Raw genomic sequence first — 26,442 nt, 5'->3', positions numbered from 1 at the left:
CCGTGCACTGATCAACATGCGTACTTTAACGACCAAAACTGCGTTCGTATCTCCGATAATGACACCAATCACGCAATTCATTCCTTACATGAACACATTTGATCAGGTTTTGGAATTGCCGAAGTGACGTTGCACGTTACTTCGTTTTAGGAACTGAACAACCCGCGTTTTTCAGTTGGTAATATGATAAACATACCAAACTATTTTTACCAACGAAAAAAGGTGCATTTACACATATGTTTCAATTATGCTTTGAGCTCTAGAATTGGTAGTTAAAGAACGTTTTTTGTCATTCCTCTGACCGCCAGTATGTTGATACTAACGTTAACGAAGCTACACAAATTGAAAGATAGTTAGGCTAGTCGTATTTTGGTTTCTTTCATTCAACGGCCTTGGTTTTAGTGTTGGTGCTGACGTCAACTTCACAACAGGTGTACATGGGTGCGATGATATAACAAAAAAAATGTCCAAATTATCAACGATATAGTCTACGTTTAATATGTTTACATTGTGTTTGCTGTAAATAATAGTCATTTTAAAGCCAAATCATAAAAATTAATAAACGTAATATACCAAACAATTCCATGTTTTGAAATTACTATTATTTCCGTTCTAGGTCTGTTAAATTAATGAAAGGTTTGTTTCCCCTTAAATTTTGTAATCTATCAAGAAGGGCGTATTCCAATGAATGTTTTGCGTTTCCATAAGATAAGCATATCGGTTAAATGCTAAATAGGAAAAGTGATTGACGTTTAATTTAAGTTATTATTAGAAGCGGTTATTTACTCTTTTTGAGCAAACAAAAAGGTTTTAATTAAAGAAAACATTAAATTACTTGTACAAAAATTAATCAAAACTTGAGGAAGTCTTCCCTGTTATAGTTTAAGTCTTAAATCAAGTCCATCCAGAGCAGAAGCAATAACTGTTTAACCGAGAGATTAGAAAAAAAATGAAAGAAAGGAAAAGATTGAATCACAATAGCCCCGAGAAAGTTCTCTAGAAACATGGGACCTAATGTAATCTTGACTCCATCTAGATTGATTATTTTCCTTATGAGGGCGCCCAAGAATGGTTCTGAAAGACAAATACGAAATCAACGCACAATATTTTGTAAGGTTTATATCCTTTGGTAGACCAGTGATGGCTAGAACTACGATGTTTTTCGCAGGCGGACTAGAGGTGAATTGCCAGAAATAGGAATAAAACTCTTAAGTGTGATATATCAGTACTTAACTTGGATGAGCAGACAATTGATCTTTTTTTTGTGCCATTCACCTTACATTTGACAGCACGATGGAGTGAAAAAATGTAGACAAAACAGTTGATCTGTTTTATAGTGTTGCAGTAAATAAGCAGTGATAGGGTCGTTGTATATCGTAATACAGATGAACAAACATTTCATATTTGAAAAAAACTATGCACGGAAACGAAGTTTCTCTCCAATAGTTTTGTATTAAATAATAAGTGATGAGTGTTTCTTTATCTTTGCTTACTGGGTTAAAAATTGTTTCCTTTTTATTTCAATTACCGGTTATTTGTCATGATATTTATTAATATTGTTCTCATTAGATTAAATGATATATGGATATTCGAATTTAAAATCAGCACTTTAACGGAAAACAATATTGGGAGCAGTGTTTATTACTGTAAACAAGCTGTGCTGTTTGAAAATTAAGCATCAATTTCCATCGTCAGGACAAATTTAGAAATACAACGCAATTAGTTGTGTCATGGATTTGGGGAGCTTCAGTAATTACAACATTACAAACGACTCCATCAACCAGTGGGTGGTAATTGTCAAAGAAAACATTTCACAGGCTGACCTTTTACTGGAAAAGCTTGGGACAAGAAGAAAAGAGCTTCCTGTTACATTATTTCTTCTGTCTGTGTACGGTCTTATGTTCATTTCCGGCGTCCTTGGGAACGTTTGCACGTGTGTGGTTATTTTAAGGAACGCTAACCTGCGTACTTCCACGAACTACTACCTTTTGAGCCTTGCAATTTCCGATGTGCTGATTCTTATAACAGGTATGTTTAAAAAACACAATATTCATCAAATAATGCAAATGAGTAAAGTTACATAGCATTATAAATGACAATATTTTGTCAATTCTGTGTCAAGTATTTTTTTATAGGTTTTCCGGTTAGCGGAATATGTCGGATTCGTCCGGTTACTCAGCTTTTTTTAAATATTCTGTAACGCATCATCGTGCTTAGGCCCAAAACAAGTTTAGTAAGGACAAAGTCTTTTTCAAAAACAGGCAGAATAGGTAGGCTTTTAACATTTAGTAAGTTTAGTTTTTATTAGGCTTTATTTGAAAACGTTATTGTCATCATTGCAGAAAAAAAGCGTTCTGTATAAATCTGATTTTAATCGTCGAAACGTCGAATATTATCAATTTAATTGGATCGCACTATCGAAATAAATAATGAAGTCATAACTCCTTGCGTGTTTTTCAATGTGAAAGTCAAGCTCTATCCTTATAAAATATTAGGCAAATGCGAATATGATTATATCAATCTTATCACCAATGTCATCGCAGATTGATACTACGATATGTATGGTGATACTCTATTACTATTTGGTCCTTGAATATGAAGGTGTTAATGGCTCTTAAAAATAAAATAACTATGCTAGAGAGATTTCAAAGTGTTGCACTTTCAATATCTGCCAACGAACATCTTCAAGAAGAGAGGAAATTAAATTGAGACTGCTGTTTTCATGCTTTTCACCCATATTGTGATTCTGGTGAGTATATATTCCAGAATTAACAGGTTGTACGGTTAGCGCAGTGGTTAGAGCACGCGCTTTTCACCAAGGCGACCCGAGTTCGATTCCTTGCCTGTGCGTATGTGAGTTTGGTTGGTGGTCACCAAGCCAGACAAGTGGGTTTTCTCCGGGTTCTACGGTTTCCCCCGAAACTACAAGACCACACTCTCACGCAACATCGTGCCAACGAGCGTGTCTTAGTATAAGCTATCATAGCTTTCTTCACAATCGTTGTAAAATATATAAGGTCTAAACTGATTAACATGTAATAGTACTACATTTTGATCCAGCGTTTTATTCAACTTGAGTATGCCCTACTGTACACTCCAAGGGTCTTTTTTACAAAGAATACGGGTTATCAATACTGCATTTGCATCCGAAAGGCTGCACACGAATCAAGGCTTTTTCTTTGATCTCTACAAGATTTTTATTTCCAGAGTGTACTGGTTATTAGTACTGTATTTTGATAAGGAACGTTGAATTCCCTAATTGCTTCCATTGTTTCTTCTCCAAGGTTTTTGTTCCAGAATATTCCGGTTATATGTACTGTATTTTGATCCGGAAGGATGTATTCAGCTCCAGTGTTTGCTCTCCGAATGTCTCCTTTCGAAAAACGACATTGTTTCGAGAATATACCACTCCAATGAGTTATGTTGCACACACATGAAAAGTACAAACCAATTAAGTTTTTAACGAAAATAAAACAAATAAAAAAAACTCACATGCATTATATTATTAAATTGCACGACAATTCAAGCATATTGTATTAATGCAAAATCGATGAAGTATTATGAATCATTTCGGTTCCTCTCTACGGCATGCCCTGAGTCGTCTTACTAAAGACTAGAAAAGAAAGTTAACGTGTGTAAAAATATCAATAATGATAAATACTCGTTATTATTGAAATATTTCCCATAAACACTATTTTATTTATTTCGTACAAAATAGTCCAAACAATTGATCTTATAATGTACCATAATGTAACACTATGAGTACTGACAGTATATATATATAATACTTAAAACAAATATTTTGCTGCATTTTCGTGTAAAACTCATTTTACATGAATTATTTACCCCCCCCCCCCCCCGAAAAAAAAATAGTATTTAGGTACAAATTAAAAATATCAACTTTATAAATGTGTATTTTAATTAATAGCTACGTAACAACAACTTTAACGGTACAAAAAAGCGCCAAAATAATGCTGATATTTTTATCTGTACCTAAATTGTATGCCTTTTTGCATTATGTATCGACCTTAAAAAATATCAACCGAAATTGTGCGCCTTTATTCAATGAAATCGTTTTTTTTAAAGTTTTTCATATGCGTTTAGTTCCTAACACAAATTAAAGTGCAAATGCACTTCGCCAAATAAAAAAACCTTTGAGATTGAATGAAGGCAGTGTTCGCAAATATGCTTTTATTTGAATTTTATTATAATTATCTTTAAACTGAATGCTATTTTAGCATGTTGTATTGAAATTTTACTTTTTTCGCTTGTAATTATCAATACTTATACGTTTTACAAATGACATCAATACGAATATGTTTTTCAAATGACATTACTCTTATAAAGAAATACTTGTAATGCAATATTTTGGGCTGGAGGTCTTAAACAACAGTTAAAGGAAAAGTTTATTGTATTGTATTTTATATAGCTTTGTTGAAACCAAATTTATTTCTTTATATGACGTTCGATATTCTGGGATTTTATTCTGAAGATATATCAAACATCAAACATAATAAATTGTTGCTCCAAGTTGTTACACAAACAAGACTTAATGAACTCCGGAAATATTGTGCGTCATGGAGGAAGGATGGCACTATCAAATAGCTACAGGCGACCCGGTGTCTAATGACCAGTTCATATGCTCCTCCAGTCCAATCGCTGTCAGAGCCTTTTTCATGTCCATTAATGTGAAATAATTTGTTTACGTTTAGACAGCAGAGAAATGTAAACATGATTTAATTAAGAAAGATCACACGATCCTCATTGGGTTGCAAATGATTTAGCTCTTGGCGCGATTTCCTACAATTGCTGCTGATTTTTTTTGAGATTTTAACGCCATATTGTATTGCAATAAGTCTCTAACTTTAAACATGAAACATTCTTTTGACGATATAGCCTTCAAACAAATGGCAATATGACAATAAAGGTCAATGCAAAATGAATATTTGCAACTATTTCTTCTCAAAAATAGCTTAAATGATGATGGTTTTAATATGATATAATTATCCGTATATAATCGATTAGGAATACCAATACAGCATGTGAATTCATTCTGATGGGCTTTTGTTGATACATGTCTACCTGTATTGAATGTCAATTAATTAACATGGATGCAGTGACACGAAGAATACTTCAGATTGACTGCTGTTATTCAATCCTTCCTCACGATCTTTTGACTCACGAACCGTGCACTGATCAAATGTGTTCATTTAAGAAACGAATTGCGTGATTGCTGTTATTATCGGGGATATGAACACAGATGGGCGTGTTCAAGCACGCATAAGGTCCTAAAATGGTTGATCAGATTTTCAATTGTCGAAGTGAAGTTTAACTTTACTTCATTTGAGGAACTGAAAGCATATGAATAAAGTAATAAAACATATAAATGGAATTTCATATCCCCGATAATGACATCATGCACGTAATGCATTACTTATATTTACATTTGTACTTATAATAGTTCATTAATTCTTTCCAGATTTGTTAAAAATACTTCCGTTTGTTTAAAAATACCTTACTGTAATTCTTTCTAACCCATTCTGTAAATATAAAAACTTAAACGTCACCTCAAACTGTTATTATATGACGTCATTAAATAGCGGGAAAATTAAAACACTTCATATTTGATACTGAACTTCTTAACGTAAAATTGAAACGCTAAGCAATTCATTACAATTAAAAAAATCATACATTTATATTCGCGATCCGAACATATCCGAAGATGATCCGTTAATCGTAAAATATTCTCAATTGCTGAATTGCCGTTTGATTTAGGAGTGGAAATCGAGGTGTTAATATCCAACAGTTAACCGCAATACTGCATCTAATCTCTTAAAAGTATGATGATTTAACTATTTGCAACTGCTGCCTGTCTGTATTTCTCACTTGGTCAAAGGCATACCTCATCAAAGGCTTCAACTGAGTTAATATTTATGCAAAAAGCTACAGAAACAAGCTCAGTAGCACAAAGTTTAAACAAAAACCCGGTTTTATGTCACTGGGTAAACACCAAAGACATAGCACATATAATCACAAACAAGAAACATAGAAGAACAGCACAAAACTCCACCAACAGCACAGTGCATACATACCATATATAAAAAAACTAGGTATGTTTATCAAGAATTGTTAGGTACCACCTTGGAACGGTCAGTAAAATGTAAATTTACTGGGGGTTTAAACCAGTTTGTGTGCACAACTTCACTCTTATCCCAACAATCCCGAATAAAGTAAAACGTAAATGGTAATCTTATAAAAGTATACCTTAGCCAAAGACATATAATACAAAAAACAAACAATCACAAACCAGACACATGGAACAACACAGAACTCCACAAACTCAGTTCACATATACTATTTAAAATAAAACAACAAACTAGGGGTGTTATCAAGGATTGTTAGGTACCGCCTTGGAACGGTCAGTAAAAAGTATATTTACTGGGGACTTAAACCAGTTTATGTGCACAAACCTCAATCTTATCCCAACCATCCTTAATAAAGATAAAACGCAAAAGGTAAATCTTATTAAAGTATGCATTAACTTAAAGAAACTTATCAATAAAACAAATAATAATAAACGTTTAGGTAAACCCCAAGTACTTCTATGATTAGAGATCCCAACTTTATCTGCAGACGGAGGAATACAATTTAGAGCACCTAATGCAAAAACTTTTCAAAGATACGATGCAGTCATTGTTTGAAACTATTAGTCAATTATATTCCTTTTCGGCATGTAGATAAAGTTGATATGGAATATATATATGTAAGTTGAATTTTAAGAAGCCCTACAGAGACATGTCATATGATTCTTATTTGTTTTCAATTATCTATATACAAAATAAACTAAAGTTCAAACACTGAATATATGTGTTATGACACACGTATTCTACCAATTAAAGTGAATATATTTTGTGACACACATACGTGACGAACTGTAAGGTATAGTTAAATTGGATTTTCGAATGTACGAAACGACGTTATTTTTCTGCATAAGTCGATGATCTATTCTACTGCTACTTTAGGAGTGACGTCACCATTACGTCATATGTACTTCCGTTGTGTGGAAAATTCTCAATAAAAAAAAATGTTCTTATGATTGATAGACATGTTTTCACATGCTCAATACACTGTAAATCAAAACTATCATTATTCCTGAAACTTTTATACCTTAAGTATCTAAGTATTAAGTATCTTGCTTGATTTATCATTTAGAGTAGAGATTAAAGCATAAACCGCTGCCCTATAGTTGAAAGGTCATTTTGGAAGATCTGCCATGGCGGACGGTGCAATTTTTAGAGTTTGTTTTTCAAGTGGAGTGATTTTTCTTAGGAATAACTTGACACCCCTTTTTTATTGTCTTAAAAGGTAATTTAAAGCCTGTACTTTAAGAATACATGTGGTTATCATAGCCTGCATTCGCTCGAAATGCCTTTAAATGTTGTCTAAAAATTATAATTTTACATTGAATTATATAGGGAATAACAATGGTGGTGTGTAACCTTTACGTAAGGCTGTCCAAACTAAGTCTGTGCTTCTATAAATAAAGTGGGACGGAGTTAAATCTATCAACTCTTTGCATTCGGTCTAGTGGGGCGGAACAAAATCACACGGGAAACGACTCCGTCTCAACCTATAAACAGCTGTGTCGCAGAAGCTTCTTGAAGGCAAAAGTAAGAAGGATTCCGTAGTTGACTCCCTTGATTGTGTGTAACTGAGGTAAAATTGTTTTATGAATAATTGAGTTTGTATTAATATGTCCTTTTAAAGAAATATAATATGCCTTGATAGCACACTCTGTTATCTGTTAACAAGACGACACAAATGGTAAATCACACATGTTTGAAATGGGACGTTTTCAGCATTTCACATTAATCGTTTTGCATATACCAATTCAATTTTGAATAAGTTAAAACGTATCAAAAGAAATAAAATGATTTTACTATTTTTTTGTACTTTATTCTCGGCGATTCCTGGAGTAAATAAAAAAGTATCTACACCGGTAGATCAGACATAACCAATGGCTAAGAAAATGCCACGATGAATCATATTCACTATGAATTGGGAAAGTCCTTAACGAAAACTTATTTAAACTTAATATATATTAAATAGCACCAAACAGTTAATATATAGTGGACATCATTGCTGACATACCTGTCTGTTTCTGATACGATATGAACAGATCGTGTCTATGGTATTGCTTAATAGGCTTACTAGTGAAGTACTGCCTTTAATGACTGAGTATATATTGGAATACAAACAGCAAAGATTTCCAACTGTTAGACCAAAATCCAATACGTTGACAAAGAAATCATTTGTAACGCAATTGGTAGCAGAGGAGGTCGGGGATGTTAGTGTCATTAGTAGCAACGAAACGATTTCACACTGAGAGGGATGAAATACGAAATAAAATGTTTGCAGTGGAATTACGTTAATAATGTGTTTGAAATACGTTTTTGATATGCTTCAACATTTGTATCCACATCAACATTAGCAACGTAGGAACTTTAAAGTCAGAGGAAATTAATAGGAAATTAAATTATATTCTAAAAGATGGCGCACATATGTGTCAGAAATAGTTCACCAGATAAACATGAACAATACGGTCCTAACGCTTGACTTGTGAAATGTTATGAATACTTCGACTTCAACGTTTTTTCTTTTGCAAGAAGGTGTACACATAAAATATTTCATTGCATAGTAATCACAGGACCGTTTCTTACGCATGTCGGGTGTCGTTACATTAAATATGTCGACCATATTATTGTTAAACGATTCAGTGAGTATTTCCGAGGAGTCGAAAATATTGTTACAAAATCTTGGCCCTCAACAAAGAGATTTACCTGTGGTGGCTGTGCTGCTGTTAATTTATGCAACTATCTTTGTGACCGGAGTGATAGGAAATATAGTGACATGTATTGTTATATCGCGTACAAGCTTTATGAGAACCACAACGAATTACTATCTCCTCAGCCTTGCAATTTCCGATCTGCTGTTATTAGTTATAGGTAAGAACTTTGTTTTGCACAATTTATCACAGTGTTTTAATGTTAGGAATAAAATATATAAACAGCGAACATATCATATGCGTTTTCCCGTACGGAATTATATTTCATAAAGATTAAATAAGCGGTGTACATTATTTATTTAAGTGATTTCATCGCAATGAAAATTAGACATAAACTCTTCTCATTGAACTGCCTATGATATATACAGTTATACTTAAAATATGCATGATCGCATTAAAGAGTTTCAGTTCATGAATCATGGTTAAGCTTTCTAATACTGTGTTTCACTTAATATATATTACAACATTAATTACATATATATATTATTTATGTATACAAAAATAAAAAGGCAATGCAATTATGTTTATACCATGTAAAAATAAAGATAAACCTCCTGTTTCCTAACGTTTCGTGTTAAACACAAATCTATAGTCCACTTAATTTTGTTCCCTTATATTTATATTGGTTGACTAATTTGCACGCGACAAAACACTGATGAAGACACTTAACAATGCCATTAAAAGCATGAAAATGTATCAAGATGGAATACTTCACTACAAAACAAAAATCAGGCCTTACTGAGTCCGCGTGGTGTAGGTCGTGACGGTTCTCCATCTTTAGGTGGATGCGATGCTCCGCATTGAATGTCTTGACGAAGAACATTTTTATGTCGGCCCGAGCAGCAGAGTTTATGTCGGCGTCGTTGTCATTATGGATGGACATGACCTGTCCACAATGTCATTATTGGATACAAACCGATGTTCTCCTTGTATTCAAAGTTGTCCGACAAATAAAGTCTGGCGGTTTTTCTGCGAATATGAGTTGCAACGGCACCAACCTCCTGCTTATAAGCACCGTTGTCAGCATAATTGCATGATTTTTGTGTTTTTAATTTAAAAATTGAAACCTCGAATTTAAGTACTCAATGACATGTTCATTTTCGGAAAAGCGCGAAATTTTATGCCGACAAGTACATACGATTTCTCAATGTGTGCACTAGCTTTGGGTAACATTTTTGTCTAACATTCAAAATGTGATACAATGTATTTGACAGAGATATTTAGTGCTTTAAAAGGTATGTGTTTAATTGTTTTCATTAACTCCACAAAGTGATTCGTGCCGATTACTGTTTTCGTTAAGTTGTAGCAACCATGCTTACTTTTGGTAATCTACAAGAAATAAAACGACTTTTAAAATCCGGAATTTACAATGGTTTGAGGACAGTGTCATGCAAACGTTGCAATGGGTATGACATATTTCATAGTTAAAGTACATGTTTCTGTTGCGTTATTGTGCTAGTAAATTAAATACATCAAGCTCCTTATTTCAAATTTAAACTATTCTCTTAATTAAATTTTAAATGTCCTTTAAAAAGTGAAAATGAACGTTTAATATGTCTTTAATTGTCAGAACCAGTGAATGTTCCTGTAAATAATAATTGTAATTCAAGAATGCAATATCACGCGTCTATCGTCGTTTTACACTTTAGAAAAAGTACATACTCATTCAACGTCCCATATTTGACTACAAACGTTTCATTCCGAAAGGTTCACCAATACGGAAAGTAGTTGATTCTGACATCTTGAATCGTTTGTGTCTCGTTAAATGTGATCATTGAAATGATTGCTATTAAAACAAACTCCTTAAAACTGTGGCATGAATGGTAACATACAAAGCTGAAGCTTGGAATTGAACTTAATTAAGCAATGTCGTCTCTGAAATAACAGTGGCGATGCAACTATTGCATAATTATTCATTAGGATGCATACTCATTGCATTGTTATTTTTCCGATCCATTGTCGCTCCCTTAAGCCAATTACGAACGTGTTAACTGTTCGACATTTCCTGAATGCATACATTGATCAGAAATGCCCGTAATCTTCCGCAAGTTTATCAACGCTAAATGAAAAACAATGTAATGGCTAATTTTGTATTTCCCGCACTTAAAAGACTGAAAATACATACACATTTAGAGGTTTCTACAGTATCAAAGTATTTCAATTGCGTTTAAAAAAGGTAATATTTTGCGATTGTCGCAGGAGTAATTCCAGTTAATGTGGTTAAAAAAATATCGAAGGCCTCGACAGGACCAGTCACTTATTAAATATTGACCTGGTTGGTGCTCTAAACATGTCTGCTAAGATCTACATGAGCATACATATTACATTTAAATGCCTGCTTAAGAGAAGCCTATAATGCAATTTATCGCAACAAGCGGGGTTTTCACTACAATCAGCAGCATTCTATGCAAGTATGCATTTTGCGTAAGCCATGTAAGAATTGTGCGTAGTCAAAGAAGTAAAAATTATCAGCAGAAAGAAGCACTATAAACGCGGAAGCAAATATACTGTTGTAGGCCTGATGAATCCCGTGCCCCCGTAGAACAACATTATTTGCATGAAGTTAAGGAATGATTCTAAAGTTTTGTTGATGCTCCAAGAATTTCTTTTTCCAAAGATGCTTATAATTCAAGATGAATTTTTATGACTTTAGATTAAATTAAAGCTATTAAGTATATTTTCTACAAATAAATCAACTTAAAACATATAATTGACCAACGTTTCACAAAAACCTGGAGCGAAAGTGGTTTAGGGATCTTTTTTATTTAAATTTAGTTGTTTCTGATTCGAACACAAATGAAAGGTATGTTAATATCATAAGTACTCGAAATTGATTTTCACTCACAATATAGCTTAAGGTAATAATATCATAGTACATTAATCATATATAAAGATTGTGTTGAGCTCATTCAAACATTTGGCGTAATTTTGCTTATAAAGTTTAATGGAATTACTACTTATTTCCTTTTAACAAAAATGAGTACGTAAGAAGTGATAAATTACTATAAACATTCCTCTATTTATATGTTATATTGTTCCATTCTACACTTAGGGCCTTTATTAATTGACTGATGTTGAGTTGATAAAAGGTTTTTTTAAAATAAATATCTGAAGATGACTACATTGACCATTTTTTACTTAAAACACATGCTATCATTTATTAACGAAAACAAATTCGGCGTTAAAATGTGGATTGTCACATACACTGTCACCGCTTACTGCTGGAACGATATATAATACTATGTTGGCAAGTGTGCAAAACAGGTATTTTAAGCTTTTTTATTCTGTATTTCTACATTATTTTATTCCAGGAAATGATTTTAATTACATCTATCAAACCCAAAATTGTTCACAACTTTATTGTATCTGAACTATAGAAGCCGGTATATTGAAAAATGTTGTGTTTTTCAATTAACACACATTTATTTCTCTTGTTTTAACTTAAGCATTATTTAAGTGTCTTAATGTTTTCTAATTGTAAATATGATTAGTTTTAAACTTGTATACATGCAAATAAACAGTTTGTATTAATTTGAAAGGTCTCCATCGGTAACAGCTATTTTCCATTTAATTTATTAATGAATTAGTGCATTTGATTTCCAAAATGAAACTGATTTGTCCTGGAAAAGGAACACTAATACAATCAATAGGTTTTTTTACACAGATTAGTAATTTTTCCTGAAATAAAACTTACATTTTATAAATTGATGGTTCTTATGCTTTTCATTTTTGCAGGGAAATTTAATGTCCAGTTATGTCAACATCAAAAAAGAAGAAACTTACAAATAAAACCTTTTATACCTGAACATTGTATAATTTTGCATAATGATACAATTTTTTGTCCATGGATCGTTCACTCATTTTTGATATATTTTAACTATAAGCTGACTGTAATTTTGACATTCTAATAGTGATAAAATGTTGTTTGAACTATTAAATTGTCCTATGCGTATGGAAAATATTTGTAGAAAAATACTGTCAACAACAAATTCAGGGTTAGGAACAATGATGTTACAGAAACATGCAAGTCTTTGCAAGTGTTTCTAAATTAAACTGAAAAACAGTCTTTGGAACTAATGCACACAAGTATACTAGACACACTAATGATTAACTTTCAGGAAAATTTCGGACAATGATATTGCCAAACATTCCCTTCCCGCAATCTATACATACAAGAGTTACAGAGAAATGGTTTTACCAGTTCTTAATCCAGAGCAGACGAACTGAAAAAGAAACTTACCCTGTTTCCAGTGGGAACTCAATCAATGTTACAGTTAGAGATAAACATTGTTGGAGTTTCTATGCCTTCTGTTTATGGCCACCGAGAGTAGGAAATAAGCACAGCGCAAAGTATATTCCATTTGTAAGGAATATCTGTTACCCGTAGTGGTCTTTCATTGCATATTATTATGATTGTGTCTCTTACATCTATTCAAAGAGTGATAAAGTCTTTATTTAGAATGATGGTCTTAACTTAATAGTTTATAACATTTGAATAGAATAGTAATTTTCACACGCCCACGAACACGAACACGCACGCACGCACGCACGCACGCACGCACGCACGCACGCACGCACGCACACACACACACACACACACACACACACACACATATATGTATATATACAAAATTACTGAGTTAGTCTCAACAACGATTCATACGCACCTTCTTCAAGTTAAATAACATTTGCGATAATTCGGTGTTAGCTGTAACGGATAATAACGAATAAAGTTATTTAATACAATCAGTCCTCTCGTTTTCAAGTGCCCTCCGAAACATAAAACAAAAAAATTGGTTTAAATCAAACTTCTGATATTGCGTTTAACAAAACGAGACATCTGCTTGGCAATCAATTCTGCGCTTTTTTCTATTGAATATCATGATAGCCTGTTCAAAGAAATTTCCGCTTCTCATGTCAATACACATGAGAATATAAATTGCCTTATTTGTCAAAAGCTTGTTTTCTGCTCGTCATATATTAAATGTAATGATCAATGTTGTCTTTCTGATGTTTCAAGATTACACTGGTTGATGTTCTTGAAATTATTCTTATACTTACTTAGGATACTGCATATATGTAATATAAACAAACCAAAATATGAATGTCGGCCGAATTTAATGAAACTTTGAACAAACAATCGTCAATGACTCTACTTTAACGTGGTGTATTTATTTATTTTTTAAATTCCGTTGTTTGTTGATTTACAGCGCCACCTAGCGGACACGTGCTATTTGGCGCAAACGTTGCTGAAACCGTAAAAAAATATAATTTTACGGCTTTTTTTACAAAAAAAATAATCGGAATATAACTTATTGTATGCTGAATAAATAATCCTATAATTTTAGTACTAGTATTTAAGTTTTTTTAAATTAATTTTAAGTTTTATGACGAAAAGCCTGTTATAAGGAATCGCCAAAAATAGATAATCATCGGTGAATGTGACGTATTTAATTCGAAAACGAACTCGGGTAGGGTATGTTTTTATTATTTCATAGGAAATGGAATAGAATAATGAATATAATTATGTAAAAACAAAAAAAAATTGACGGTGAGGTAAATTGCTGAAAGATATAAGTATTATAAGAAAATTGAAAGAGTAAGCGTGATTTCTACGCCACCGTCAACATCAATATAAAACACGTCAAGTTAATGACGCCATGGGTTTGTTTGATGCATGAGAATAGTTGTGGAGTGAAACGTTATATTCGTCCATAAATGGTGGAATATGTATCTTTTTTTTGTAAAATCTAATATTTGCCAGTATCAGAACTAAGTAGAATATCGGAAAATAGTAAGAAAAATAGTAAGAAAATCAAATTCTTGCTACCTGAAAAATACCTACAGAATTGAAACAATAATTTACGGCTTGTATGGAATGGTTCATCAAAAGCGATGGAACCCTTTCTTTCTTCTACCAGTTTACAGGAAGTGAAACAAAGGGGTTGAACATGGAACGGTTAACAATGGACGGGGGTGCAACCACTTGTACTCGCGTCAAGCCGTCTTTATTTCCAGATCTAAAAAATCAAATGATAAAAATCATATTGTCAAAAATTTCGGAAATTGTATAAACTGAAATCAAAACACAAATCATTATCAAACAATAACAGTGCCCATATTCAGAAATGCTTTTCATTTGGAATAAGTCAAAATAAGGCAACACACATGGAATAAAGACCAGTTTAAACGCCCTGTCCGCCCACATGCTCAATAAACACTCCTCATGCAGTCCAACCTGGTGAAAGTCTCTAAGTACGAGAATTACCGGCAGGCGCACATACTGCAGGGTACTGAATTGAAAAAAGATTTCCAGAACGTGATGCACGGGTACGCACTATAAATGTCTTACATATTTTACACGTATTGTTCATTTTTGTAGCAGGGGTCATAGTTATAATGATAATCAGTTTCGTAAAACGAAGTTTATTTAAACCTGAAATGTTTTATTTTAATTTTAGCCATCAAGACTCGTGAAAAAAGATTTATATTTTCAATCGACAGTATTTAATCTAATAATTAAAGTGACTCGCTCAAATATCGTCTTTGAAGACCACAGTTTTCATTAGCGTTAATAACGCGATTGAAAAATTATCACGGCTGTGGTGTTGCGTGATTGACACTTTGTCAAGTGATGTTATCAATGTATCCTTAACAGGTCAACATATCCACCATTTGTTAAAGTTCCGGTGGCCGTGTGGACTAAGCGTATGTTTTCTATTTTCTTCTTGACTAATCTGGCGTGGGTTCAAACTCCACTAAACCAAAATACTTTTTTATGCTATAACTATAATTTCTGCAATACCGATATCATAGAGTAAAATAATGTTAACAAAAGTGTTTTCAGATGCTATATCGGGAAAACTATTTTTTGGTAAAAAAAACGAGCTAGTCACTTAAAGTCGCATTGATGACTAAATGTCAAATTACAATATGCCTGCAATGATTAAATTTTTAGGTACACAAATGAGTGTATGCTGGAAAATCTAGCACAATTGCAAAGTACTAACGCAAACGAGAACATGAATCACATGGTTGCAAGGAATGCGCCAAAATATTTCACGTAGTTAGAGTAAGAGAGCCTCGACTTCCGGGTGTCCGTTGCGGTAGCGCAGAAAAAGGTTATAATAACTGTATTGGCACTTCTATTGGATGCATATCCGGTGCCCGCCCCCAAATCCCACCATGTCAACATGTTGTAAAGATGATGCAAATAATTACAACACAACCGCTGATTCAGGTGGCGGGGGGGGGGGGCACCCGTCGACCCCCCCCCCCTTTCCCCAAACTCAAACTTTTATGTCAATATTGGAGAGAACAAGTAATGACATGTTCAAGAGGAAGTACCACAAAACACCGCTGCCACACTTAAAACAAAACAAAGTCGATTATGAGAGAGGGGCGCAATTCAAAAGGTTACACCCCCAGTTACACCTCTTACGTGTAATCCCTGGAGCCGCTCCTGCAACATTTCAAAATAATTTCAGCAAAACTGCATGGATGTTAGAAGCAGTCTGTAATTTATACCGCAATTTTTGTCTTAGCTTGCAAATTAAATATAATTTATCTATTTTAAAGCATGCAAACATGCCTGCTCTTCTAAAACAATGATATATTTGCTGTTTTATTCATAAATTATCAATTTGAAGCAATTTTCAACATTTTTTCAAAAAAGTCGATCAAGCGATTCAGCGGCCTAGCGGCCTAGCTGATTTCACGCCGCTATAGCGCTAACTTCACGCTGCTATGCCGCTAACTTCACGCCGCTAGGCCACTAACCTCACGCCGCTAGGCCGCTAACTTCAGGCCGTTAGGCCACTAACTTCACGCCGCTAGGCCGCTAACTTCAGGCCGTTAGGCCACTTACTTCACGCCGCTAGGCCACTAACTTCAGGCCGCTAGACCCCTAACTTCACGCCGCTAGGCCCCTAACTTCAGGCCGCTAGGCCCCTAACTTCAGGCCGTTAGGCCACTAACTTCAGGCTGCTAGGCCCCTAACTTCAGGCCGTTAGGCCACTAACTTCACGCCGCTAGACCCCTATCTTCAGGCCGTTAGAACACTAACTTCACGCCGCTAGGCCCCTAACTTCACGCCACTAGGCCGCTAACTTCACGCCGCTAGGCCGCTAACTTCACGCCGCTAGGCCGCTAACTTCAGGCCGTTAGGCGGCTAGGGCGCTAACTTCACGCCGCTAGGCCGCTAACTCCACGTACATCATTATAAGCCGTGCTTTCGTTTAATCCGTTTCAATTTCCCCCCGATCGTGTATACAATAAGATAATCTGATATCTTGATGTTTGATATATCTGTTGAATAAAATGTATGTAAACTAATACATTTGATATGAATGTGAGAATAATAGGCTCAAACAATACTGAAATAGTCAATCTCATTTCTACAATAAAATTAATTTCAATTCAGACGCCAGATTTGTTTTGTGACGTTCTCTTTTTTTAGCGAGGATATAATTAATTTAACTAAGAATCGATCATGGCTTATGATTTTATCCAGTTTTAATAGGTTCATACAAGCCGTAAACTAGTGTTTCAATTCTGTAGATATTTTTCAGGTAGCAAGAATTTGATAATCTTACTATTTTCTGATATTCTACTTAGTTCTGATACTGGCAAATATTAGATTAAACAATAAAAATATACTTATTCCATCAATTATGGACGAATATAACGTTTCACTCCACAACTATTCTCATGCATCAAACAAACCCATGGCGTCACTTACTTGACGTGTTTTTTATTGACGTTGACGGTGGCGTAGAAATCACGCTAACTCTATCAATTTTCTTATAATACTTATATCTTTCAGCAATTTACCTCACCGTCAAATTATTTTTTTTTACATAATTATATTCATTATTCTATTCCATTTCCTATGAAATAATAAAAACATACCCTACCCGAGTTCGTTTTCGAAATAAATACGTCACATTCACCGATGGGTATCTATTTTTGGCGATTCCTTATAAAAGACTTTACGTCATAAAACTTAAAATTAAAAATTTTCTTCTTAAATACTAGTACTAAAATTAAAGGATTATTTATTCAGCATACAATTAATTATATTCCGATTTTTTGTTTATAAAAAAAGCCGTAGAATTATATTCTTTACGGTTTCATCAACGTTTGCGCCAAATAGCACATGTCCGCTAGGTGGCGCTGTAAATCAACACACAACGGAATTTAAAAAAATAATTATATACACCTCGTTTAAGTAGAGTCATTGACGATTATTTGTTCCAAGTTTCATTAAAATCGGCCGACATTCATATTTTTCGGAGGAACGTGGTCATGTACCTTAAAATATGGCACAATATCGTTTAGTAAATATCGAAATAATTGTTGAAATTAAGTCATTTAATTCGTGTTCGTGTCTATTTTGTCATTAGCAATGTTGACGTTTGTAATTTTAAAACGTAACTTAGACTTTTCCACAATAATGTTCATGTTTCATCGAATAGGTGACGAAACTATATATTTAATGATAATCTGATTAATTTTTGAAAGTGGTTTTAGTCCCTTACAGTTCTGCTGCAATAAAAGTTTATATCGATCTGGTATGAAAGCTTTCTAAAATTTAGATCGAATTTGATATCTGACTCCAATAGATTCATGTTATTCACATTATTGTGTGCTTCAATTTGCGACGATATTACTCAATATAAGAACGCCTGGATACTCTTTAGGAGTAATATTTCCATTTGAAAGGGCAGTAGGATTTGGCTTGTCTCGTAAGCTTATTTGCATACCATTTATGTATTTTCAGGTCTCCCTCCCGAGGCATATTCAATCTGGGAAAGTTACCCTTGGAGGTTTGGGAAGGCATTTTGTATCATCAAGGCGCTATTTGCAGAAATGACATCCTACGCCTCCGTACTGACGATAACGGCATTCACTATCGAGCGCTATATAGCGATTTGTAAGCCTCTCGAATCCCATAAAATCGTAGCATTTTCCCGTTGTGTTAAAATCATCATTGCCATTTGGATAATATCCCTCTGTTGTGCATTACCGTATCCAATCCACACTGACGTATTTTACTACGTGTCTGACAGCAATGGTACTCCCATTCTTGATTCACTACAATGTAACATTCCGCATCAGTATTCAGAAAGGATGAGACACGTCTTTCAACTGTCCACATTTGTTTTCTTCGTTTTCCCGTTAACTGTAATCATAGTGCTGTACAGTTTAATTGGACTTACACTGCGGAGAGCGGAAATGCGACGAGAGACGACTGAGCAATGCCACCAGAGTGGCAGTCGCAGCAGCAGTAATAGAAATCAAGCACACCGAGAGAGGGGACCCACGTTCATCGCCAGACGTAGCGTTCTCAAAGTACTTGGTACGTTAAAGGAACATTCTCGGCGTATACGAGTTCATTTGCTCATATTAAGCAATCCAAATTGAATGACGGGAAGAATAAGGCCTCTTGGAAGCTCTCATTACCCATTTACCTTTTTTATATTTTTTTTTAAGTATATGCCGACGACCCACAGTAGTTTTAAAATAATAACAATACACATTCAAATATTGATCACTTTCGGTTCAATGTTGTCAGCTTTAAACTTGTGTTTATATCTTTAACAAAACGGGCAGAGTATCTGTGTAATGAAAGGAATATGCCCTCCGACTGCAGACCAAGAATAGCCGGGTACGAATCCTGTTTCAGGAATGTTTTTGTATAATTATATTTGTGAAACTATGTTGATGTCTTACATGTTCTCATTAGTGTACTTTTAAGGTATTTTACCAAACTCAAATATATATTTGGGACTTAATAGTTCAGCTGTTATACGCAGGTAACTGGACCTTTTGCAGTTAAATGCATGCGTTTTCTTCTACAGACACTATGATACATAACTGGGTTATAATGCATGTAAAGTATACAGCATTAAGTAATATTTCAGTTGCTGTCGTGGTGGCATTTTTCGTTTGCTGGGCGCCGTTCCATGCTCAGAGACTTTTAACGGTGTATAATACTGATTGGACACCACGGCTACTAGACTTCCAAAGTTCTCTTTTCTATGTGTCAGGTAAACATGCCGTTTATATAAATACATGGAGATTGTTATGCAACTTGCACACTTTCATAAGAATTTTAAATAGTGTGTAACAGCTACATTGCAGTAAACTTCGTATTTTATCTTTGAGTATCATTTTTTTTATAAATCACATGTTTTATCCATTTACAATAGCGTATATTCTAATGAATTTTACGTCAAAAGATATAGTCATTTATATAATGTTGCACCAGTTCAAAGCTGTGTATACAAATGTCGTACTAAATATGCCGATGTTTTCAATTCAATTCACGTTTCGACTTTTAAGTTAATGTAGTGGTTAAGTTGTCATTTGATTAAAATCCCAGTAATATTACAATGGTATTTGTCATGTATGCTTTAGCCACGGAAGCGAACAACAAAACGCTCTTTATCCGTCACAACATTTATAAATCTAAATGTATCCGACAAGTGAGAGCTAATGAAAGTAAGGTTCAATCTGCCATTCAGATATTGATATCCACTTAATTATTTTCAGGCGTCCTGTATTTCATCGGGTCGACAGTCAATCCAATATTATACAATGTAATGTCCAGGCGATACAGACTGGCATTCCTAGAAACGATTTGCCACAGCAAAACAAGACGCAGTATTGGCTCATATAAGCAGACGAACGGGTATTCTGGAAAACTCAGGAGCACGAAACTTTCACTAAAGGAAAACATAAAAAGCCCTGCTAACTTGGATAACCACGGTGATCATTTCTTTGCTCACAACCAAAATGCCCAAGACCCTTTCGGTCCAACAAACTTAATAGCAGCTGAGAATAACCATCTAAAGCATTGTTTAGAAATCAATGCGGACTCTAACGGAGGTCAGGAGACAAAGTACAAGTCTACCTCTGATATATTTCCTTCAGCCAATCAGAACTTATCATGTGCGTATAGTGCTACGATAAGGAGCAAGCCCAGCAGATCCCATGTCCATTGGCAGTGTAGTGATCAGGCGAATGGGAACACCGCTCCGACGGACTCAAAGAAAAGCACTTACAACATTCAGTACCCTGATGGTAGTAAGGTGTGTATGTCATCCAAATCTGCTGAGTTCTATGACCAAATTTTCAAAGATCAGGGTGATTTTGTGTAACTGTTTGTTTCAATATCTTTCAACAACGAAATGTTGATAACACCTCATCTGTGTATGCTCCAAAAACCGACTCAGCGGACATGTTAAAACGATTAAACTGTGCTTAACATATGTATGGTTTTCTGCCATAATTTAAAACAAAAATGTTGATTTTATGCTGTGTCTAATCAATTGTTTTCTGTTGTATTATGAAAATGTATAATGTATGTATTTGTCTAAAGTCCGTCGTAATACATCTTTATAAATATAAGATATTGTTCTAATATTGTGTGTGGAATTTAAATGAACATGTTCACTTCAATAAAACAAGTTTATTGATAATAACATTATTAAATATATTGTATAAATGTGTTTTGTATTATCGAATGGTCCATATACACATTGAAAGCCAATGAAATGTTCAGAAGTAGTACATGTCTTTGCAGATGATGGCCGTATATTGTTGTCGAGAACCATTCAATGCTTATGAATGGTTTGACCTTCAAAGAGATGCTGATATGTTTAATTGTGCAATTAGTGTTAAATGTTTGGACAAGTGTATGATTGTGTACACATAACTTAGTTTAAACCCTGTTACGACCTAGAGACATACAGAGAAAGAAACACTAGCAACAAACCATGCAATTAATTCACAAACAGTTAACAGAAAAATTTCTAATTATTGAGTGTGACGATTTAAAATTCCTGGATAAAGAAGTACACTCATTTGACAATGACATTTTATTTTCAATAAATTTGAGTTCACAAAATATCTTGATTGATGTTTCATTATCTACAACATTTTATACGTATGTAATTTACGACTACTATTTAACTCCAACAATAGGTTTAGAACTATTCCAACAAAATATTGATATGTTACATTCACAAAAAATGAATAACAGCCAAGTAAGTTAGTTTTCTAATTAATATGCATAATGTCTTATGCTATCTTAAACAAAAACAAATTAACTGTTCGGCTTTCAAGTATTTTGTGTCGGTTTTTAAAACGAAATGTAAAAAAGTATTACCTAATAGAAAAAGGCAAAATTTGTCATTTCATGTGACACTGATAGAACACTCGGATAGTTAGTTTTACCAAGATCGAATGGGATAAATAATAAAGCCCGGGGCTCAAATTCACCAAGAACCTTAGTGAACAGACTCAACTTTTGACATTTGACAACGATTATTTTAAATCCCCATTACTTTTCGTCAAAGGTATTCATATGAATTCATTGTTCAGACCATTGTCTTACATTTCTTATTGTTGTTATAAATATTTTGTGTATTCATTTTCTTGCTTAAAGATTCAAATAAAATATCTCTATGAATACGGCCCCAGTTGCCAACATTTAGTGGTTTACACTGTTGGGATACGCCAGCTTAAAGGTCTAACCTTATAGAATATCATAAACATGAAACTGAAGGAACATGTTATCTTATTATGAGCTCCGGGGTGCTAGGTATTTAAAATATATAAATATACATAAGTAGGAAACGAACTTGGTCAATTACAATGGGTTTGTGATTTTTTTTCAGGCTAACCTAGATGAAACATTTCTATTGTTTTAAATACGTCCATAGTACTTTCAAATGTTTAATAAAAATACATATGACAATTTGTAAATCAACTAAATTAAAAGCCTTGAAAATCAGAGAAATAACAAACTTTAATGTTAAACACACAGAATGCGAAACAAGCTAGGCATTTACGACAGCACATAAACAGTATCAACCAATGCAGTTGTAGGATGGTAAACTAAGACAAAGCATTGCATTCAACTGACAATGAGATTTTATTTTCAATTAAACGTTACATGATATGATTAAGAGCCGTTTGAATCAATTTCTGATATTCCCTCAAAGACAGAAACAAAATACAAAACGCTCTATTATTATAAATAACCATGTCAAATTTGAGAACAATCAGTACATTCTTTGACGGATTGCAGATGTAAATGATTTGTCAAGAATTGAGAATGAACATGCTCATTCATCGGGCAACAATTATAACCATACGAGGGCTGTTCTAAATTCCGTGATAAGTACATAAACAAGATTTTAATGAAATAACACGATTTCAACATATGTTTAAAGCATACATATAATGTACATTATCAGGAAATTTCAGACAGATAAAGTTTTGAATAACAATTTAATATAACAAATATCCCATCTACGTCCATATTTGCGGCGCATGGTCAACGTCGTTCGCGTGAGACCAGTCATGCGATGCTCCACGCATCTGTGATGGCGTTTCACCAAAGCTTCAAAAAATTTAATAAACCTGTCAGGAAGCAAAAACTTATTAAATGCCTATGTCGATGGTATAAGTTCTTCACTGGATACAGGATTCCGACAACTTCGCCAGAAACCCAGACCATCAATCTACAGCTGTGTATGGTTTCCGTATGAGCGGTTGCGCGTTTTTTAACCTTACGATTTACTCTGGATAATCATAAAGAGCGGGAAGCTTCTAAAACAGAGCATATATTACATTGCGGCGAATGAAATGAAAGCACATGAATGTTATAACATTAAAATACTATCACAAGCTATAAATTTGTAATATTGAGAAAATCTAAATAATATTCCACATTTGTTATTAACAGACCATATTAATCTATAACGAAAGTATCTATAAAAAATAATAAATACTTATCTTGCATGATACGCAGCGTTCACGGTCTGGCCCTGTTGAACGACGTGCACTCAGATGACTCCTTGTCGTTCCAGAGACTTTATTAACATCGCTATCCAAGCGATTTCCCTATACATGCCTTTTTCTGAAGGTGGAGTGCCGCGCGTCTTCCAAACGCTTGACTGTCGCTTTCTTTCCGGCTCAATGTACAGTAGCCATGTTTCGTCTGTAGTTATAATTAACATTGTCTAAGTGGGAAAAGAACTTTGACTAGAATAGGAGAAAAATTTGAGGTTGTGCGGTCGGTGACCCGTTTAAACCCCCCTTGGAATTCTTACTCAGTTTTCGCTTATCTTGCTAAGGCATATTCCTCAACATTTACAAAAGACGATTTTTAAAGTATTGCATAGTGCTTCTTGTTTATTTCAAAGAAGTATTCGTCATTATATGTTTTTGAGGATTTACCTGTTGTTGCAGTAGATGTCTGTCATATCATTTTTACAGCAAAACACCTGTGGGATTTTCTGCATTACTGCACAGTAATTTACTTGTATGCGTTACATGTACACACCCGTTTGAAACAAATACTTAATTGGGAGATTGCTTTATATAGACAGACTTAGCTATCATAGTTGCCCTCTTTGACCAAAGCAATGCATAATTTCGTATTTTTTAACACCGTAAAGATTAAACTGCTATCCAAATCGAGATTTGACTACTAATTTGTTTGAATTTAGTTCTTTTGTAATGATTATCTACTGAACAGCAAATGTATTTAGTCACTTAATGTAATGCAAACAATGATTGGAAAATCAATACATGCCTAATTTTCTAATTGTTAAACGTTGACTTTCGGTTTTCCATACATCTAGAAATCACGAAATATTCCGCCTTCCATGCCATAACATATCGGAATAAACTTTGACATATTTGTCCATAAAAGCTATTACATGTCATTCGTGTTCCTGGGGTAGCGCTTCTTCTAAATATAAGATACAAAGCAATAGTAAACCACAGCTATTTCGATCTTAAAGAAAATTTACAAACATATTAACCTGTTAAATGTGTTCATCTCAGTGGAAACATTCTTAGAAACTTGTAAAGTATTATTTTCCTTGCATCAATTATATTGATGTTTTCTTCTGTTAAATATTACTGATGCATCAATTCATGCGTTTGCACATGTTGTTCATGCTATAGACAGGTTAATGTTTCCAATGCAATAAACTGAGTTCGGTTGAGTTGATTTTTTAATTAATTTAATTATTTAATGAGGCGGATTTTCGCAGTGAGATGTACTTCTCGACAATCGAATACTTGTTATTTTTAAGTTGGCAGTTAATTCCGATCTCAGTCAAATTGTTTGTATTTTTTTGTTTGTTAGTATGCGTGAATGCCGACAGTGACATAAACAATATGGTCATGATTTATATGACATATATGATATGTTGCTCTATTTTTGCCCCAGGAAAGCTAACAAATTTGCTGATATAACCTTCAAATCTCTTGACAGCTAATGAAACCAAGTTAATACTGCCTATTCTATTGGATGTGAAGATCCAGTAATTAGTTTCAGATGTCCTTTATTACATCGTCTTGACAATCAAATCAATATTAAACAATATTTTTCCAGGCGATACAGATTGGTATCTCTGGAAACCATCGGTTACAGCAAAGTAAGACGCAACATTTAAGCAAGCGATCAAACTGCGGACCAAGAAATTCTTACATAAATGAATATGGAATAACATCGTATATTTGGAACACCAAGCCCTAAATACATTCGAATGCCATGGCGATCATTCCTTTTCTAACAAACACAATAGCTACAACACGTCTAGCCTATCAAAGAATAAACACCTCAATTGAAATTAATTTGACACCTAATCTGACACTAACACATCTTTAACAAAACACGTAGCATCATGCGCGTACATTGCTTCGGGCATGACCAAATGTATGATATAACATTGTGTGGTATTATTTGAATGTACACTGTTGCGATTTAAATAAAATTAATCATCAGTTGAAAATAAAAAAATAAGCCATCGAAATTATTCTACTCATAGGGCCGTTTTATTATAGCACTGATAGCTATGTGACTCGCACATTCGTACATCTTTGATCCGATTCGTAATAACAACTATGTACAATGGAATACTTGTAGTTTGTCTTATCATGGAAATATAGTATTAAAGCAGTTGGAATTTATTTTTTACTTCCCTCCACACAAGGCTATTTCAAGAAGAGTTTGATTTTCGTAGCATCTTACGAGATCTTTGCTCAGAAGATATTTAAGGATTGATAAGTCTCAACCCGAAAAAAAATGTAGAAAGAGAGAGAGAGAGAGAGAGAGAGAGGAGTTAGACTTCAAGCAGTCAATCTTTTCCAAAGAAAGGCAGTTCCAAATTGACTTTTATTAACTGTTCAGATTGGAATTTGAACGCTAAACAAATCTCCATTTAACCAAAAATCTAACATTGCTTCTTAGGTCCTTTATTTTTAAAGACTCATCTCACAAACTTTAAGAGAAAAATCGGGAATTAGACGTGTTAGCGTTTTCATTTAAAAGCAAGTCTTGTCAAAAGGTTCCAGATGCTTTTAGCAAAGATTACTTGCCGAATAGCGTGTATTGCAAAAGCGTTTGCAGCTAAAAAGGGTACTAGGTGACTGTTCTGGACACTTTCAAGTCTGTTTTTTGTCTTATGATATTTATCTTACCAAAAAAGTATCGCGAATATTAACTCCATAGCTAGATAACACTCCCGAAGATTAAGTGGTTAACACAAAATAATTCGCGAATGCTATCA

The 26,442-nt window shown here is 34.0% G+C and overlaps 1 protein-coding gene across 1 annotated transcript; it reads left to right on the top strand.

The window, feature by feature from the left end:
* Positions 1–1,730: 1,730 nt before the first annotated feature.
* Positions 1,731–21,061, top strand: LOC128237007 (pyrokinin-1 receptor-like). Its single transcript, XM_052952176.1, has 4 exons — positions 1,731–2,028; positions 18,627–19,205; positions 19,771–19,896; positions 20,402–21,061. The coding sequence occupies exons 1-4, from the start codon at positions 1,731–1,733 to the stop codon at positions 21,007–21,009; spliced, it is 1,611 nt and encodes a 536-aa protein (XP_052808136.1). The 3' UTR covers positions 21,010–21,061.
* Positions 21,062–26,442: the final 5,381 nt, after the last annotated feature.

This window comes from Mya arenaria, chromosome 6 (assembly GCF_026914265.1).
Source record: "Mya arenaria isolate MELC-2E11 chromosome 6, ASM2691426v1".
NCBI lineage: Eukaryota > Metazoa > Mollusca > Bivalvia > Myida > Myidae > Mya > Mya arenaria.
This window is presented reverse-complemented; position numbering and strand designations above follow the sequence as displayed.